The 20,270-nt window shown below is 45.8% G+C and overlaps 1 protein-coding gene across 1 annotated transcript in view; it reads left to right on the top strand.

Annotated features, from left to right (window-relative positions):
* The window catches only part of SHB (SH2 domain containing adaptor protein B), a 157,770-nt gene that overhangs the window by 109,910 nt on the left and 27,590 nt on the right, over positions 1-20,270 (top strand). Inside the window, exons 4-5 of the mRNA XM_081894405.1 lie at positions 4,711-4,885; positions 6,977-7,096. Of these exons, the coding sequence (XP_081750531.1) occupies positions 4,711-4,885; positions 6,977-7,096 (295 nt within the window). The remainder of the gene's footprint in view (positions 1-4,710; positions 4,886-6,976; positions 7,097-20,270) is intronic.

The following is a 20,270-nucleotide window of genomic DNA, read 5'->3' as shown; positions in this document are numbered from 1 at the left end:
CATACTTTAAAAAAAAAGTCTGTAATGTTACGGCAGACACATGCATGCCTTTTTTCTCCATGCACACAGGGTGAAGTAGACAAGAATGTATGCCCCAATTCTGCAAGATGGCTCCCATTTTTAATTGTTTGCTGCATGTTGTCTCTTTCATCTGACCCAGTGCAGAAATGCTATAACTATGGTAAAACGATAAGCAGCATGCTGGGATGTAAAACTATGCTTTGTAATGGGATTGCCTACCATTATTTATATTAAATCTGGTTAAATCTGGTTAATGGGACGCGGGTGGTGCTGTGGTCTAAATCACTGAGCCTCTTGGGCTTGCCGATCAGAAGGTCAGCGGTTCGAATCCCTGTGACAGAGTGAGCTCCTCCTGCTCTGTCCCAGCTCCTGCCAACCTAGCAGTTCAAAAGCACACCAGTGCAAGTAGATAAATAGGTATCACTGCAGTGGGAACGTAAACGGCATTTCTGTGCTCTCTGGCTTCTGTCACTGTGTTGCATTGTACCAGAAGCGGTTTAGTCATGCTGGCCACATGACCTGGAAAGCTGTCTGTGGACAAACGCCAGTTCCCTTGGCCTGAGAGCGAGATGAACGCTGCAACCCCATAGTCGCCTTTGACTGGATTTAACCATCCAAGGGTCCTTTAAGGTAAAGGGACCCCTGACCATTAGGTCCAGTCGTGACTGACTCTGAAGTTGCGGTGCTCATCTTGCTTTATTGGCCGAGGGAGCCGGCGTACAGCTTCCGGGTCATGTGGCCAGCATGACAAAGCTGCTTCTGGCGAACCAGAGCAACGCACGGAAACGCCGTTTACCTTCCCGCTGGAGCGGTACCTATTTATCTACTTACACTTTGACGTGCTTTCGAACTGCTAGGTTGGCAGGAGCTGGGACCGAGCAACCGGAGCTCACCCCGTCGCAGGGATTCGAACCGCCGACCTTCTGATCAGCAAGTCCTAGGGTCTGTGGTTTAACCCACAGCGCCACCGTGGTCCTTTACCTTTACCTTAAAGGCTGTATATGCACCAAGCAAACACAGTGTGCCTCAACCCTTCAGCCTCTCTGCTTGCAAGTTGACAAGCTGGTCTCAAGCTATCTCTCTGCACTGGGCGTGTGCATCAGATTCAGATGACCACAGAGGTGAAGTGGGATGTCTTGGAAAGATATGTGGCTTGCCAGAGATAAAGCAGGGTCTCTTTGAGGTGGTAGCAGCCAAAGCAGGGTACTAATCCTTGAAGCGCTTTGTGGTACATTGGTGATCCAGATGTTGAGTGGGGGAATGGAAGTAAAAGTAATGCCTCAAAGTTTACCATAATTCTGCTTGCGGGGTGCAGGGAGAGTGAGGAAGGAGTCGGGAGATTCCTGTCGTGAACAGCAGAGTAAATCTGTAATAAGAGGGGGGTGGCTTTACTCAGGAGGTGAATCCCTTTTCGTTCTCCCTACTGCTGCACCCAAAAAATCTCCCAAAAACTAAGCTGTCGGCTGTAAAGAAACTCTGGCATATGGTTTGATGAGTATTATAAGAGTCTGTCTAGCTTCCTAAAAGAAATACAGGTTTTTTTCCTCTGTCAAATAAGTCTACTGTTATTTGCCAGGAAATAATATAAATACTTAGGGCTGCTGTTCCCTGTTTTATAGTTTTACACATGATAAAGCAATTGAGAGAAAGTCTACAGATACAGGAAAGTCTTTAGCCTCCAAAAAGTTGCCTAGTCTTGTCTCCAGCAACTGATGTCCCTATGCTGAAAATAATTTACCATAATACCAGTGCTTTTTTCCCCTGGGGGGATGCAGGGAGACGCATACCCCTAAACATTTTGTGAATGTAATATAGGCCTCAATATAGGAAAATGAGAGTACCCCTAAAAAAATTTATGGGGGGGAAAGCACTGCATAATACCATTCTAAGATATGTGATATGTATATATATATCTCCCTTGTTAAGGTATTAGGGCATTTCTTCTCACTCTTAACCATCGTCCATCATTGTTGTGTGTTGGGGAATGAGCCCTTTTAAAATATAATTAGAGAGTTGGAAGAGACCCTGAGATCGTCTAGTCTGACCCTCTGCAATACAGGAATATGCAGCTGTCCCTTACGGTGATTGAACCTGAAACCTGCAGAGAGGGAATGGCTGTTAAACCAGTGTAAATCTGTAACATAGTTATGTCCTTAAAAAAAGGTAAAGGGACCCCTGACCATTAGGTCCAGTCGTGGACGACTCTGGGGTTGCGGCGCTCATCTCACTTTACTGGCCGAGGGAGCCGGCGTACAGCTTCCGGGTCATGTGGCCAGCATGACTAAGCAGCTTCTGGCGAACCAGAGCAGCGCACGGAAACACCGTTTACCTTCCTGCCAGAGCGGTACCTATTTATCTACTTGCACTTTGACGTGCTTTCGAACTGCTAGGTTGGCAGGAGCAGGGACCGAGCAACGGGAGCTCACCCCGTCGTGGGGATTCGAACTGCCAACCTTCTGATCGGCAAGCCCTAGGCTCTGTGGTTTAGACCAGTGTTTCCCAAACGTTTTTGGGCAACGGCACACCTGTTTACTGAAAAAAAATCTCGCGGCACACCACCATTAAAGCCCCGCCCCGTGACGTCAGCGCGCAGCGTCACGCCGGGAGGGACGCACAAAAGTGAAAGTTTTTTCCCTCCCCCTTGCTGGGGAACCTCCAAGCTTTGGGGGTGGGAGGAGGCAGCAGAGCGAGGGACTGAGGGACGGCGGCAACTGAGGCGGCGGCGGCTGAGGCAGAGCTGGGAAGGGGGTTTCCAGGGGACACGGCAGCTCCTCGAAAGGCTTCTCTCAGCTGCGCTCAATCCGCCTCGGAGAGGATTTCCCCTCCGGTCCCATGCGTTCGTTTGGGGCATCGCTCCGGCTGCTCCCTCTCCCGCCGCGCAGGAGCGATGCCTCTCTCTGGCTCTCCCTCCGCGCAGGCTGAGGGAGGGAGGGAGGGGCGCGTGTGACCCGTCTCTGCTGGGAGACCAAACCCAGCGAGGCAGAGTCGCGCGGAGGCGCCCAGGCAGCGCTGCCGGCTGCGAGGAGGAGCGCCAGGCAGCAGCAGGAGGCGCGGCCTCTCCTCGCCGCCGCCGCCCCGCCTCTCGCCGCCCGACTCGCCCGCCTCCCTCCAGGCATCTCGCGGCACACGAGGCAACGTCTCACGGCACACTCGTGTGCCGCGGAACACCGGTTGGGAAACACTGGTTTAGACCACAGCACTACCCGCGTCCCTTATTTATGTCCTTCGTCTCCGTTTAATAAAGCTGGGTGTTGTTCTTGCTTGCAGCACAAATATCAATCCCAGGGAATATCATCCCAGCTTTGCCTCCTGCAGTTAGCTGCCAGAAAAATCAGTGTACCCCCATATTGTACTTACAAATCTGCTTATCCATCCTAACCGTCTATTCCAACAGCTGATGAAATTGGTGCGATTGCAAAGGGAAATGGTTAGTGTCTTGTTTCAGCGCTGTACCGTGGCTTCAGCTTTCTGGAAACCCTCTGGAACTGTTTGCAGAGGAGAAGCTCACCCATCAGCGCCCTCCTTGCCCTATGGTGAATGTCCTGTCAACACGAGCATTGAAGCTTGCAAAGTGGAATAACCCTCTTCCTCCCCACTGCGCACTTTTCTGGGGGTTCTCCCAATCCCCTCTGTAGGAATGACCGCTGGGTTGTGGAGCACACTCTCGCCCGGGGGCAGCCTTAGCTGTCTGCCCTCGTGACCTTGGGGTGCAGAGCACCCTCCCCCTCACAGATAAGGCCACAGCTGTCTGAACATCTTGCCCTCTGTCTAACCTTTTGCGGTCTCAGTAGTCTTGCGTGTCCTGTCTGTGACCTTTGTGTCTGTGACCTTTGTCTCCTTCGTCATACATTGTGCAAGGGGAAAATGACGCAGTGGAAACAGGTGCCAAAATAACTTTGTACCACCCCACAATCTTGGGACTGGAAGATGTGTAAAGTGTTGGTGCTGACCTTTAAAGCCCTAAATGGCCTCGGTCCTGTATACCTGAAGGAGCGTCTCCACCCCCATCGTTCAGCCTGAGAGCCAGCGCCGAGGGCCTTCTGGCGGTTTCCTCATTGCTAGAAGTGAGGTTACAGAGAACCAGACAGAGGGTCTTTTCGGTAGTGGCGCCCAGCCTGTGGAACACCCTTCCTTCAGATGTGAAGGAAATAAGCAGCTATCCTATCTTTAGAAGACATCTGAAGGCAGCCCTTTTCAGGGAAGTTTTTAATATTTAATGCTGTACTGTTTTTAACACTTGATTGGGAGCCGCCCAGAGTGGCTGGGGAAACTCAGCCAAATGGGTGGGGTATAAATAAATTATTATTATTATTATTATTATTATTATTATTATTATTATTATGGTCACAGCCCAAAATGTATCTGCCTGGGTTTGCATATTGTGTCAATAAAAGGAGCCTCTGCAGAGCTGGCCGGCAGCTTGCTTGTGCTCAGCTCACCTGCATTACCGACTCCTGCCTCATGTCCTTCACTTCATCCCTCAGAGCCTTTGGGGGGGGGGGAGAGGAAAGCCCCACCACACAAGTGGAAGCCCTTGCACAGGGTTTCTGCTGATGAGCTTCCTTATGTGAATCGGCTGATCAGAACTTCCTTTGGGACTGGGTGCTGCTGAAGATTTTGCGGGGCCCTTCTATCTGCAGGGAGTTGGTTGATTTGGAGGTAATCGCTTTGCCTGAATGTTTCTTTCAGCCCAGTTCAATGGGGGAGAAATGAGGCAGTCTTCGCCTTCCCCATCTTCGAACGATCGGCGTCGACAGCTCCGAGCACCAGGGGGAGGCTTCAAACCCATCAAGCATGGGAGCCCTGAATTCTGTGGAATCCTGGGGGAGAGAGTGGATCCGACCATCCCACTGGAAAAACAAATGTAAGTCAAGTTGGAAGTTTGCTGTGTAGGTGGATGAGGAGAACAGGAGAAGTCTGTTTGCAGGAGGTTTCCAAGGCCATGGTGCCTGCATTGCAACAGACCTTTCTCACCACGGTCTCTGCTTTGCATTGCAATCACAACTCCTTGACCTGGAAAGGTGTAACAATTAGGGTATGCATTGCAAACTGCCTGGTCACATAAAGGTAAAGGGATCCCTGACCATTAGGCCCAGTCGTGACCGACTCTGGGGTTGCGGCGCTCATCTCACTTTATTGGCCAAGGGAGCCGGCATACAGCTTCCGGGTCATGTGGCCAGCATGACTAAGCCACTTCTGGCGAACCAGAGCAGCGCACGGAAACGCCGTTTACCTTCCTATTTATCTACTTGCACTTTGAAGTGCTTTCAAACTGCTAGGTTGGCAGGAGCAGGGACCGAGCAACGGGAGCTCACTCCATCATGGGGATTCAAACTGCCGACCTTCCAATCGGCAAGTCCTAGGCTCTGTGGTTTAACCCACAGCGCCATACCACATTTTAAATAAATCAGTGCATGCTTAAAACAAGCTTTAGGTGGTCACTTAGAAAATGCAACAGGAAATAGCGTTTGGAACATCTGGTGTTTGCAGTGCCAGATTTATGTATAAGCTAAACAAGCTATAGCTTAGGGCCCCACTCTCTTGGGGGGGCCCAAAAAAATTTTAAGGGGGAAAAACTGAATGTACATTTCCAAAATATAAGATAAACTTCTTCTTAATTGTATTTCAGTTCAACAATGACTTCGATAAAATACGTATTTTGTTATGTTCAAATACCTATTAGGTCCATAAATTACCATATAGCATATATGCAACACACAAAAACAGCAGCAATTTGTTGTTGACAAAGGACAGCTGGACATATAAAGGGCCCCATTACCTTCAGTAGCTTAGGGCCTCATCAAACCTAAATCTGGGCCTTGGTGTTTGCCATGAAAAGGGTTGTTTTGGAGCAACTCAGGCTGTCCTAAGGGATATTGAGAGCACAACTGGGTATCAAAAGTGTCTCTCACCCCCTTTTTGAGATCTACTTTGAAATCTGTAGTTATCATTCTGGCTTTGAAATAAGCATCTCCTACCGCTTCTGTAGGATTTCATCCAACAGTGACCACCTACATTTTTGCACAAAGCAGGGCTTTTTTTCAGCTGGAACTCCCTGGAACTCAGTTCCGGCACCTCTTTTTCTAGAAAAAATAGCCCTAACACAAAGTGTAATCAACTTTAATTTGTAAAAAATGCGACTCTTGCCTTTTCAAAAGTGTATCAAGGAATAGGAGGGCAGGAATACAAGAACATAAGACTGATTCTGGGCACAGTATGCAATCATTATGCCATATTACATTTGTTTAAGAAGTATTGGGCATTGAGACGACAAAATCCAAACTCTACATACTTGGTCTGAACTATTTGTGATCATCAGGAAGAACTTGGGATTATGGTGAAAAGCTTTCAGAAAACCCAGTCTTGCTAGGTCAGTGAAAAAGGAAAGGATGGGTATTAGGAAAGGGATGCAAAATATGGCATTAGCATCACAATAGATAGATGCACACACAGAAACAACGTTCTGTTCAGAATGGAAGTTCTACAAAACGAATGTCCCCAGAGTTGCCTGCCCTACATGTTGTAGATCTTCTCCCACTGAAATCCATGCGCTTAACTTTTTGTGAATTGTGTCCTCCACACTTACATTGCCCTTAAAACACTAAAACAATTACCGTATTTTTTGCTCTATAAGACTCACTTTTTCCCTCCTAAAAAGTATGGGGAAATGTGTGTGTGTGAGTTATGGAATGAATGCAGGCTGCACAGCTATCCCAGAAGACAGAACAGCAAGAGGGATCACTGCTTTCACTGCGCAGCGATCCCTCTTGCTGTTCTGGCTTCTGAGATTCAGAATACATTTTTTCTTGTTTTCCTCCTCCAAAAACTAGGTGCGTCTTGTGGTCTGGTGCGTCTTATAGAGCGAAAAATATGGTATATTGTGCGATGTTTTGTAAACTCAGGGCATGTTTACCCAAATGCTTGATTGCTGTGTGGCTTTTGGTTTCTCTTGCAGATGGTATCATGGAGCAATCAGTCGGACAGATGCAGAAAACCTCTTGCGGTTGTGTAAAGAATGTAGCTATCTAGTGAGGAATAGTCAAACCAGCAAGCATGACTATTCACTTTCATTAAAGTAAGTATATATATATATATATATATTTAAAACTGTATGGGTGTGACTTAATTTAAGCGGGGGTTTCTTGGGTTCAGTAAGAGCAAACAGAAAGCATTCATTCGCATCGACACTAGAAAGGTCTACCCCATGCCCGATAGGAATTTTAGAATTCTAAACATCAGACTGTATTGCTTTGAATGACAGTTACTAGATTTGGTTGTAATGCTCCAGGGACGTGCGCAGATTTTTTTAGTGTTTGTCTGGCCCCTTTTAACAAAATACACTTTATCTCTTCTAGCTGCTGATTAAATTGTTTCTGCTCTTCGTTCCTCCCTCCCACCCGCCTCAACATTTAATAAACCCATTGTTTTACTAGTTTCTCTCTTCTCTCCCCAAGGCCCGACCATTCTGTAATGAGGCGGCACAAGAATAGTAACAAGTGTAGAAATCCTCAACAGTCCTCCTATAGACTGGCAACGTACCATATGAAAGTTCATCAAATAAAACGAATCCAATCTGTTCTGAATTTTAGAATATTCAGATCTAAGCCAGTTTGGTAATCAGTTTCATTCCTTCCTTAATCCGGGGATGACTCATTTCAGGTGATCATCACTACCAGATTTGTTAGGGTGGTCATTAAGCTAAACAATAAGGGATATGAAAACTAGGACATACTCAACTATTGAGATCAACTATAATATTACATGCCGTAATACAAATATGAATATTGCTATGATACAAATATATATTGGTGGTGGTGGTGGTTTTGGAAAAGTAGCTTTTCAAAGAGGAGACCTGTGTGTGCAGGGAGTTCTTGTTTTGTTTTTAATATTGAGGAGCACTCAGCACTAAATTCCCTACCTGCAATCTGAAGTGATACAGTCCTAGTGAGGTTGTACCATGGGATTGTAAGGCTCAACTCTTTGAGACTTTGATAATAATAATAATAATAATAATAATAATAATAATAATAATAATAATAATATTTATACCCTGCCCTCCCCAGCCAAGGCCGGGCTCAGGGCGGCTAACAACCAATAATAAAAACAAGTTGAATGAATACAATTTAAAAACAAGATTAAAATACAACATTAAAACATTAAACAATTAAAATGCAGCCTCATCACAGGAGGAGAAAGGAAAAAGAAAGAGGGGGAAGGAATCAAATTGACTCCAAGCCAAAGGCCAGGCAGAACAACTCTGTCTTACAGGCCCTGCTGAAAGAAATCAGATCCTGCAGGGCCCCCTCTCATGTTTTTAGGGAAAATAGCTGCCATAAGATGTATATATATATATATATATATTGTGCATTCAGGTAGTTTTTCAATTCGAGGTTCAGTAACTGGAGGTCTTAGGACCAAGCCTTTTGTCCTTGAGGAGAGTTGACCTTTCCAAACCTGCCAGTACTTGCCCTCTCCTCTTCCAAGGAACTGTGGAAATGGGACGCAAGAGGCAGCTGCGAGAGGGCAGGGGATGTGGAGTTGGACCGCATCCCAGGGACTGTGGTGTTCCTGCAGAGGAATGCAGTGCAGCCAGCTAGCTGTGATTTCTGCACATTGACCTGAATGGTTCCTCTGCCTTACATGAAGCCTGCAAGCACTGCCAGGATTTCCCCTACTGAGATGGCTCCCTTGCTGTGATTCCCCACATTCAGGGACTTATTCCTGGTCGTGCATTCCCAGATTTTCAGTGTTTATCTTACTGAGCCGTCTGCTTCCGTCATTCTTTGGCTGAAGAGTGAAACAAAAGTGCGGTGTATTTGTTTTGCATTTACCCTTCTTCTTCCTCTGTGATCAAACTTCCTCCTTACTGGGCAGCAGCCCAATATTTCGCTTTGGCGTTTCTGAAGCCGCTCATGGAAATCGACGCTATGCTGTTTCTCAGTGGATGGTGTTTTCGTTTTGTTTTAAACGCGCAACGAATTCTGTTTATGCTCACAGTTACAGGTGATGGTGGAGGTTTTTTTGGGGGGGGCAAAGGATTCCACCATGTCACATAAACATATTTGCTTAAATGCTATAGCCCTGCCTTGGGTTTTAAACTGTTTGCATGAATTAGACTGATATGTTTCTGAAAAGCATTTCAGCAGATAGTGCAGGCCCTGTGCACAGCTTGTAGCTCCCTAAGCCAAATTCAACTAAACAGCCATGTACAGACTTCTGAGTGCTTCACAAGTCTGTTTTAGCAGTTCTAGGCAGAAGGCAAAACCAGGACGTGTACTGAGACCTAATGGGGCATCATACATGGGTGGTGGGTTCTTGTTGACTGGGTGGGTCACAAATTGTACAGGCCTGATTTAGTTTCTCACCCACCCACACCCCCCAAATACCACATAGCTAAACAGCTGCAGGCTTGTGGTGCTAGTGATGAACTCTTTCTTTTAAAAAAAATAGCTTCTCTGTTAGAACAAAGCAAACAGCGGAGTGCTTTTATTATTATTATTATTGAGTTGTTCGGCTTAGAACAAAAGGAATCCCGCCTTTCCCACCAAGTTTCCGAGGTGCCTTGAAGTGTGACAAGATCTCTCCTTTGGTGGTCCATGTCTCTAGAATCAACCACATGAAGAAACCTTTGCTCATAAATGAATCCATCACGTTCCCCACTGTCGCACCACAAAGCGCTCTGATAGTTTTATTGCATGGTTTTCATAGCGCCGAGGCATGTCGGGTGGGAGTCTGCCGGGCTACTGGAATGTCAATAAGAGCTGAAAGGAAAGGTGACTGAGGGGTGAAGTGTGTTAGTAGCTGGGTGGGGAAAGAGCTAGCTTGTATTTTAGACCAGTGAAGCCTTAGAGTGCAAGGTAGGTAAAGGTAAAGGGACCCTAGACCGTTAGGTCCAGACGCGGACGACTCTGGGGTTTACTGGCTGTGGGAGCCGGCGTACAGCTTCCGGGTCATGTGGCCAGCATGACTAAGCCACTTCTGGCGAACCAGAGCAGCGCACGGAAACGCCGTTTACCTTCCCGTCAGAACGGTACCTATTTATCTACTTGCACTTTGATATGCTTTCGAACTGCTAGGTTGGCAGGAGCAGGGACCGAGCAACAGGAGCTCACCCCGTCGCGGAGATTCAAACCACTGACTTTCTGATCGGCAAGCCCTAGGCTCTGTGCCACACAAAGACTTCTGGACTGCAGGGTTGGGAAGAAGGAAGCCTTTTCCTCCTGCATCTTCGATGGCTTTGGGTTTGAACTGTGCTAGATCGGAAAGTTGGCAGATCAAATCCACGCAACGGAGTGAGCTCCTGGCACTCCGTCTCAGCTTCTGCCAGCCTAGCAGTTCAAAAGCATGCAAGTGCGAGTAGATAAATCGGTACCACTGCAGCGGGAAGGTAAATGGTGTTTCCATGCACTCTGGCACTCGTCACAGTCCTCCGTGCGCCAGTAGCTGTTTAGTCATGCTGGCCACATGACCCAGAAAGCTGTCTTGTGGACAAACGCTGATTCCCTTGGCCTGAAGTGAGATGAGCGCCGCAACCCCATAGTCACCTTTGACTGGACTTAATTGTCCAGGGATCCTTTACCTTTTACCTTTTTATGGGGTTCAGGAAAATATCTTGCTTTTTGTTGAAGTTCTCACCCGCTTCTAAGTTGAACAGGTTATACCTGATCTTCGCCATCCAAGAATCTTAAATCAGCATAAGTAGGTTTGGCATCTACCCAACAATGTATCTTAAGTTCCCCCTGTTTCTTTCACATATACACTGTGTGTGTGTGTGTGTGTGTGTGTGTGTGTGTGTGTGTGTGTTTAAAAAGAAAGAGCTGGAACTGCCCTTGGTGGCACCTTTTCTGTACGGGTAAACTCTTTCTTCCCACTTCTGACACCGAGTTGCAGAGAGTAAAACCCAACAGAGGATACATTATGGTTGCCCTCAGGGGGCCATTGCAATGATGGACTTTTATAGGAATGCTTCGTCCTATAAAAATTATGTCTCCTGTTGTAAGTTAGGGGTTGAACAGGGCAGTATTGTTTTCTGACTCAAAGCTGTTTCAAAAAGGCCTCCCTGCCACACAGTGGAATTGTGAATATTCCTTCTATTTTATTTTTTTATGAAATATTTATTAAAGTTTTACAAAAACAAGAATACAAAAATACATGAAAAAAATAATAAAAAATACAACATACAAAAAACAAAACAAAATAAAAATTAGAAACAAATCTGTTTTTCATAACTTTAAACTCATTTGCTTGTTTCTTTGACCTCCTCACACCTCCCCTTCTTGTATTCCCATTTACATAATCAAATCAGCAAATCCTTACCCTCTTTCATTTATCTTAACTCTATTCTTAACATATTATAACTCTATATTTCCATCCGTTATCGATTCATTTTTGCATATTCTTAGTGGCTTTGTTGCTAATACCACTTATTTTCAATCCAACATCATTTTAACATTCATTAATTTTACAGTGTTTCTGCAAATAGTCTTTAAATTTCTTCCAGTCTTCTTCCACCAGCTCTTCTCCCAGGTCTCGGATTCTGCCACTCATTTCCGCCAATTCCATATAGTCCATCAGTGAATATTCCTTCTAATAGTGATGAGATCAAGTGTTTCTATAAATTCTTCTTCCACACACCTGAAGTTCCAGGTAAACAAAGCTCCCCAGGCCAGGTAATCTGCGTGGTTTCCAGAGACGTTTCTCTTTCAACGTGGCACGTATGTCGATAATTGCTGATAAGACGTGACACTTGCCGCTTGTATCTTTTTGCAGAGTGTTTCCAGTTATACAACCCCTTAATCTTCATTCATCTTCATTCTCAAATGAAATGAGGCCTCCTAAATGCATTTTAATTGCAAGTGCTTGCATTCCTCTCCTGTTGCCCTTGCTTCTGCCATTCCTCCGTTCTCTCCCTACTGTCAAAACTATTGTAAGCTCTTCAAGGCAGGAACATGCTTTCTTCAGAAATGCTGAAGAAATCCATGCGCCGTGATGTGCAGTATAAATTAGTAATCATAATTCTTTCAGGTATTCATTCCCCCTTCCCCCAACACAATCCTTTCGGGTTGCAGACAGTAGTTTCCTTAAACAGTGTTAAGCTCTGATGATGATCTTACTGGCAGTACAATTGCAAAATTTTCTGATACACAGACTTGATAAATAATATGCATTATCTCAGCAGCCCTCTGATCGTTCTAAAATGCTCTTAGTTGCTTTTTTGTTTGTTTAAACATTTTTTTGCTCATAGGGGTGCAACTGTGCTTCCACCAACAATTCACAAATTTATATTTGATCCGCAGGATTTTTCAGTATATCCATATTTGCTCCGTGAAAGGTCTATCTTTTGAATGTTAGTTTTCCTCTTTAAGAAATGACTTTCAGTAGCCCTTCATGTCATGGATGGGACATGTCCTATAGGTGACAAGGCTGCTAGTGGTGTTGGATTGCGGGGGGCAGTAAAGAAAACGGGGAGGTTTGAGTTGACCTCTGGGTCATGGCTTTGAATGAAAGATGTTTGTCGCACACAGAAATATTCCTCCTTTTAAAAAGCAGGGAGTCGGTACTGAAGTTTGCAATTTGCTAAACGTGAAATACTGCAGAGTTATCTTTCTTCCTTTTGTTTGTCTTTTGTCGATTTCTGATAATAGATTCTGACAATTGAGTTGTTGTTGTTTCCTAATTAAGTGTATTAATTTGAATTGCGTCTCTTCTCGTTTCTTTCGGCTAATGGGGAAATCTGTGTGCTCTCCTCACTTGCCACACAGTGTTCCTTTTGGCACTCTAGCTTGAGGGCAACTAGGCTAGAAAAAGTCTAGCCTCCCGATTCATTAAAGCCATGAATGACATCTGGAGTGTGTGCCGTTGACTCTCTGAAGGGCCGTATAAGAGTTTAGTTTGGAGTTGTTGTTTTATTAGCCCCAGAGTATTGTCGGTCTCGTCAAACAGTCGCTTAGCTTTACAACAGAACGTGACAAGCATGCCTTGAGATTTCACGAGCCTGGCATTCAGAGAACAAGAAGGACAGTTTGTGTCGTATTTTTAACGAGGGCGAAAATAAAGCCACACGGAGAAGACTTTGCAGAATGGTGTGATCTCACAGGAAGCCATGTCGCGTGACAGTAAATAGTCGTCCCTTGAGATCTTCTCACTTCGCAAATGAGATAAATTCATCCTTTGGCCATAAGGGTAATGAGAGAGATCTTCAGAAATGCAAGGAGGTCTTAGCTTTGAAAAAGCAACTTCGTTAAAAAGCACACAAGAGTTTTCTTCCCCATATTTGTTAAGGGTACTTAACTTTCCCTGGAGAAATCTGATCCAAGCCATGCTGATCCAGAATCACGTGCATATAATGTATTTCTGGATATACAGTGGTACCTCGGGTTAGGTACTTAATTCGTTCCGGAGGTCCGTTCTTAACCTGAAACTGTACTTAACCTGAAGCACCACTTTAGCTAATGGGGCCTCCTGCTGCCGCTGCGCCGCCGGAGCACGATTTCTGTTCTCATCCTGAAGCAAAGTTCTTAACCCGAGGTAATATTTCTGGGTTAGTGGAGTCTGTAACCTGAAGCGTATGTAACCTGAAGCGTATGTAACCTGAGGTACCACTGCATACACTAATATTTAGAGGATCTATATGCACATGCTCATTGTATCATGGGATTTATACTGTTTATGTTGTGGAACCATTGTGGCAAATGCATATTTCATGTTCACAACACAATGCAGGATTTATAGTGAATTAGAAATGAGAGTGTTGTTGGTCTCTCTCTCTTTTCTCTGTCCCCCAGCAACCATTATGTGCCAAAACAGCTCATAGCTACTGTATAGCATCATGAACTGAAATTGTGAACATAGATAACAGACAGGTAAACTACTATGTAAAAGTTCATCGAATAAAACTCATCTGATATGGCCTGATTTCTAGAACATTCTTATCTTGGCCAGTCCAACAATCCATTTCAGTGCCTCCTTAGTCAGGGAACAACTCATTCCTGGTGATTGTCAATACCAGAATTGTCAGGTGGACATTAAGCTAAACAAAAGAAAGTAATTCTTATTAAGGGATTTGTTAAGATGACAAAAGATGACGATACCAAGCAGTTAACATAGCATAAGGATGTTAATATCACTGAATATATAATACTCACTGATAACCATGAAATAAAAGCCTTGTTTGGATACTCAAAAACATGGCAGATTTTAGTAGGACCACATAACTTTTGGAATAAGATTCCCTTGCTTCAAATCAGATGTTCTTTGTCATTTCAATGCAAGTCATGTTTGTGGCGGACTTCCCTTTGGAATGCCTTTTTTTCTCCCTCAGCTGACAAGTTTGCTATTTTGGCTTTAGGCATGAAGAATCAGCTGTGGCAATTTCAAGATGTGCTGCTCAACAGTCCAGTCCATGCTTTCTGTGTTGATTTATGTAGTGAGAAAAGGTTTTTCTTTTATTTTCTTTGCTCTCCTCCCTCTTCCAAATGGTAGACACGTTCTGTTCCGTTTATGTACACATGGCAATAAATCTTGATTTGTAGTTTCTGGTACCTAGAGAACAAGAAAACAAGGCTTTCTTCATTAAAAACACTCTGCAAGCTGACAAAAAGCCTGCGTGGTAATAAATAAGAAGGGTAAGCTGCAAGATTCCGCTTTGTCTGCAGTGCATGAGGTAGATAATAGAACCGCAGGATAAATTTAACATCAGTAAGGTCAGAGAGCACAGCTGAGCTATCTGACTTTGACCTCCTTGCATAGCGCAGGTCAGTTGCATTTCCTTCAGTCATTTTGCTGCATCAGGCTGGCTTAAGCTGAATTCTGACAAAGTCATCTCCTGGAAACATTTGCCATTTTTAGTTCTGAAGGGAAGCTAAGACCCTGGAGCAAGAGTGGAGAAACATTTGCAGCAGCCTGAGAGCCTAATAATAATAATAATAATAATAATAATAATAATAATAATAATTACTTATTTATATCCCGCCCATCTGGCTGGGCTTCCCCAGCCACTCTGTGCAGCTTCCAAAAAAATACTAAAACACTGCAATACATCAAACATTAAAAGCTTCCCTAAACAGGGCTGCCTTCAGATGTCTTCTAAAAGTCTGTTGTTTTTTGTTCTCTTTGACATCTGGTGGGAGGGCGTTCCACAGGGAGGGCGCCACTACCGAGAAGGCCCTCTGCCTGGTTCCCTGTAACTTGGCTTCTCGCAGTGAGGGAACCGCCAGAAGGCCCTCGGTGCTGGACCTCAGTGTCCGGGTAGAACGATGGGGGTGGAGACGCTCATTCAGATATAATTTTTGGGAGCCGGTGCGTAGAGCAACCAATGTAAATCCTACCATAGTAAAAAAAAAGAAAAAGGTAAAGGACCCCTGGACAGTTAAGTCCAGTCAAAGGCGACTATGAGGTTGCGGCGCTCATCTCACTTTCAGGACGAGGGAGCCGGCGTTTGCCCAGCTTTCTGGGTCATGTGGCCACTTCTAAACAGCTTCTGGCACAAAAGAACACCATGATGGAAACCAGAATGCACGGAAACACCATTTACTTTCCGCTGCAGCAGTACCTGATTATCTACTTGCACTGGCGTGCTTTCAAACTACTAGGTTGGCAGGAGCTGAGACAGAACAATGGGAGCTCACCCCGTCATGGGGATTCAAACTGCCGACCTTCTGACTGGTAAGCCAAAGAGGCGCTGTGGTCTAAACCAGCATCCCCCTACTGGGACCTCTATCCTCCCTCTGGACAAGCAAGAAGAATTATCAGAGTTCAAAGACACAGTCTACGCTCAAAAGAGGGGGCAGGGCAGAGCAGGGGAGGGTGTGGCCTGGAGAGGGGGTGTGGCTAGGGGAAAGGGTGTGGTCTGAGAAAAGTCCTAAGGGCCAGAGAGAGGGGGGAGCGTGGAGGGTCCTCCAAGCCTGAGGTTCCCGATTCCTGCCCTAAGGAAGGACTGCTTTTTTTCCCTTGGTACTCTGTTGACTGTCAGGGACTGACTAGACAAGGACTGGTGGAAGGCTAGATAAGGAATGGTGGAAGGCTACAGGAGTTTGGATTTGGATTTGATATCCCGCTTTATCACTACCCGGAGGAGTCTCAAAGCAGCTCACAGCCTCCTTTCCCTTCCTCCCCACAACAAACACTCTGTGAGGTGAGTGGGGCTGAGAGACTTCAGAGAAGTGTGACTGGCCCAAGGTCACCCAGCAGCTGCAAGTGGAGGAGCAGGGAATCGAACCCGGTTCACCAGATTACGAGTCCACCGCTCTTAACCACTACAGCACACTGGCTCTCACTGGGAACCCCCCTGCAGTTGGGGAACCCCCCTGAGAAGCATCAGAGCGGTGAGGCTCTGAGCCAGGATTATGGTCTTGGAATACAGAAGAAAGGTCAGAGGAGGAGGCAGTGGGTGGACAGATCAGAGGCTGAGGAAGCAGTAGATTTAAGTGAGAGCGAAGCAAAGGAGGAGACTTGAGGCTGCGACAGATCCCCAGATATTCCAGTTCTACAGTTTCCTTCTCCCACTGCTCATCTGTCCCCAAGAACGAGGAGGATGTTGCATGCAGTAGAACAAAAAGCACAGAGAACCCGTCTTCGAAGGAGTTTGCGACTGTTGGGTAGGCAGCCAGCTGGGGAGGAGCCTTTGGAGGAAATGGGAAGCTCAGATCCTCAGTTCCAGCAACTGCTTCATCAGGCTAGTCCTGCCTGTGGGGTTCTCTGTGTGTTTTGTCCCTCTGAATAAAGAACCAACCTTCCTGCTCATCTCCTGAGTTTCTGCTCTGAGCTGCAGCTGAGCCGTGCCTTATTGGGAGCATAGCATTTGTTCAAAGATTCTGGGTGCTGAAATGGTCTCCGGAAGGAAGAGGAAGCGGCCAAAAGTACCGTATTTTTCGCTCTATAAGACGCACCTTACTAAAAAGTAAGGGGAAATGTGTGTTCGTCTTATGGAGCGAATGCAGGCTGCACGGCTATCCCAGAAGCCAGATCCCTCTTGCTGTTCTGGCTCATGGGATTCAGAATATGTTTTTTCTTGTTTTCCTCCTCCAAAAACTAGGTGCGTCTTATAGAGCGAAAAATACAGTACATTTGAGCAAGTGCTCAGGCCAGGACAGATGGAGGTTGATGGAGGACTTCGCAAGACTGAATTACAGAAGTGGCCATGAGGGTTGGTTTGTGCTAAACAAAACAAAATCCTTGCGGTGCTCACTGTAATGTTGGAGTCCCAAATTTAACTTGTGGCTGTGCCGCTGCTGGTTGTTTTCGCAGCATGACCACCAGTCTTAAGTGATTTTGTTGGGTCTGATGTTACCCTTGTCGTGCCAACAAGCTGCCTGTATGACAAGGCTTTGCTTGTATAAGTCGGCTGCCAGCATGTCACCATGATAAATCAAAGAATCCTGGAGTTGGAAGGGACCCTTAGGATCATCTAGTCCAAAACCCCTGCAATGCAGTAATGTGCAGCTGCCCCTTACGGGGATAGAACCTGCAACCTTGGCGTTATCAGCACCACGTTCTAACCAACTGAGCTATCGACGAGTGAAAGAACAGTGTTAACTCATAGGCAGAGCCTGTTCAGTGGGAATAGTTGGAACAGTTGTTCTGGGAATGTCTATTTAAAACCCTGGTCAGGAAACTGGGGTGATTTAGTGCTGCTCTTCTGCGTAGCCTTGGGGAAATGCCCTTCTCTAGCCTCCTCTTGGAGCCAGGGGCAGAATTCTGGCAATTAGTAAATCAGAGCTGACGAGTAGGGAGTGAGCTTCCTGACCACATTCCACAGATGGAAGATGGTGTGCCAGGGAATATTTTCCTAAACGATAACCGAAAGATCATTCCTCCCTTTTCATCTATTGCTCACATGCTTCCTCTGTCAAGGAAAGGCAAGGGATATAGAAAGTTTTACTGCAGCTGGCTTTTGAAATGGCAGGCGTATCCCGACACTTGCCGAAGACCGGTAATCAGCACGACACATCCAGTGTGTGGATTATTTAGGGAGATGACCCCTTCGTGCCCTGCCATTCATCTTGCTTGGGCAGACTATTCTGTCTTCAAGTGTGCCCGGTGCCTCAACAGTAGAGCATGAAAACAGGAGTCCTTCCTCCTCCTCCTCCTCCTCCTCCTGCTCTTATATTTGACCCCAGAAACTGGTATTCAGGGGTAAAGTGCCTCTGAATTTGTACAGTTAATGTAAAACCATCTCAACTAGTAATCATCAGCTAGTTGTAGAAAATGCGCTGCAAATTTTGCACCCTGTGTATTAGTAAAGGTAAAGGGAGCCCTGACCATTAGGTCCAGTCGTAGCCGACTCTGGGGTTGCGGCGCTCATCTCGCTTTATTGGCCGCTTCCGGGTCATGTGGCCAGCATGACTAAGCCGCTTCTGGCGAACCAGAGCAGCGCACGGAAATGCCGTTGACCTTCCCGCCGGAGTGGTACCTATTTATCTACTTGCACTTTGACGTGCTTTCGAACTGCTAGGTTGGCAGGAGCAGGGACCGAGCAATGGGAGCTCACCCCGTCGCAGGGATTTGAACCGCCGACCTTCTGATCGGCAAGTCCTAGGCTCTGTGGTTTAGGCCCTGTGTATTAGCAGGGTGCTAATACGGTGAACTTTATATTCAAGCTTCTACTAGCTACCCACCTTTTGGGGGTTCCGTTTGTTTTTGGTCGAGTAGCTCTTTCACGTTATCTTATTTTAACCCATGTGTATTTAAAAATGATTTGTTTGCTTGTTATTAGAAACCAAGCTACCCTTGTGGATGAGGTATTCATTACGGACATATCTGGCATTAAAATCTACAACTTAGCAAGGGAGGGGAATAATCTTGTTGCAAGGTAATGATGAACATTTGGAAAGATCATTAAGGGCGCATGATACCTCAAAAGTCTAGTCCCAATTTTTCATGAACACCCAAGGGAAAACACTTTCCTTTGAAGAAAGAAAACTTAGCGGAAGTTCTATTGCTTGTTAAAGTGATGTACTATTTTCCTGCCCATCCACAGTATGCGCACACGCATACAATGACATTTTTCATAGCTTATAACCAGTGCTTTTTTTCTAGAAAAATAGGTGCCGGTACTCAATGAAGTTGTTACAGTAAGTGCCATACTTTTTAACAACAGAAAAGTGCCGGTACTGAGTACCATTGAGTATCCCCAGGGGGAAAATCACTACTTAAAGCAAAGCTTAAAGGTAAAGGTACCCCTGCCTGCACGGGCCAGTCGTGTCCAACTCTAGGGTTGTGCGCCCATCTCACTTAAGAGGCAGGGGGCCAGCGCTGTCCGGAGACACTTCCGGGTCACGTGGCCAGTGTGACAAAGCTGCTCTGGCAAGCCGGCACCAGCGCAGCACACGGAAACGCCGTTTACCTTCCCGATATAAAGCGGTACCTATTTATCTACTTGCACTTAGGGGTGCTTTCAAACTGCTAGGTGGGCAGGAGCTGGGACCGAGCAACGGGAGCGCACCCCGCCGCGGGGATTCGAACTGCCGACCATGCGATCGGCAAGCCCTAGGCGCTGAGGTTTTACCCACAGCGCCACCCGCGTCCCTAAAATCCAAAGCTTAGCATACATATAATCAAGTCTCCTTTATTATGGCCTTTATTGGGCCAGGTGTTATCCACCCAGGGAGAGCATGTCGTAGTCTGGGTGCCACTGCAAAAAAGCCCCCGTCTCTGGCACTATCCAAACAACTTCTCATTCAGTGTGAGACCAGAAAGCAGGGCCTTAGGGTGTTTTAAAATGAAAGCAACTTTCTGTGTTTTGTACTGGTCTTTGATCTTTTACCTGGAGCACTTTTCTGTGGAAAGGGGTTATAAATAGCTGTAGAGAAAGTTGTGGCAATCCACTGCGGTAGCAAGGGCCATGAATCAATCTCAATGTGACTGGTGTGAACATTCATTCATTTATTTTTATTTTAAAATATTTTTTTATTCAAAATTATAACAAGACATATTATCCAAAAACATATCATCCTTGCCCCCCCCATTTTTCCTCCCTCCCCTCTCCCCACAAAACCCCCCCACCCCCACCCCCCAACTTCCCTCAGTTCCAGTCTTTGGTTTCTCTAAGAATGCTGTTTTCTGCTTGTTACAAAGTTGTTTAGATCCTCAAACTATTTAGCTGATTATTATGAATAAAAAGTTTGTGAATGTTTATTCAAAACCTGCCAGGGAGTCCACTTCGCTTTGTTGCATCCTCAGATACTTTGTAAAGGGTTCCCATTCATCCTTAAATTCACAGTTATCCTTGTCCCGTAGCTTATATGTCAGTT

Source organism: Podarcis melisellensis, assembly GCF_964234715.1.
Source record: "Podarcis melisellensis genome assembly, chromosome: 17".
In the NCBI taxonomy this organism is placed as follows: Eukaryota; Metazoa; Chordata; class Lepidosauria; order Squamata; family Lacertidae; genus Podarcis; species Podarcis melisellensis.
Note: the sequence above shows the minus strand (reverse complement) of the source record. Positions and strands in the feature narration are given on the sequence as shown.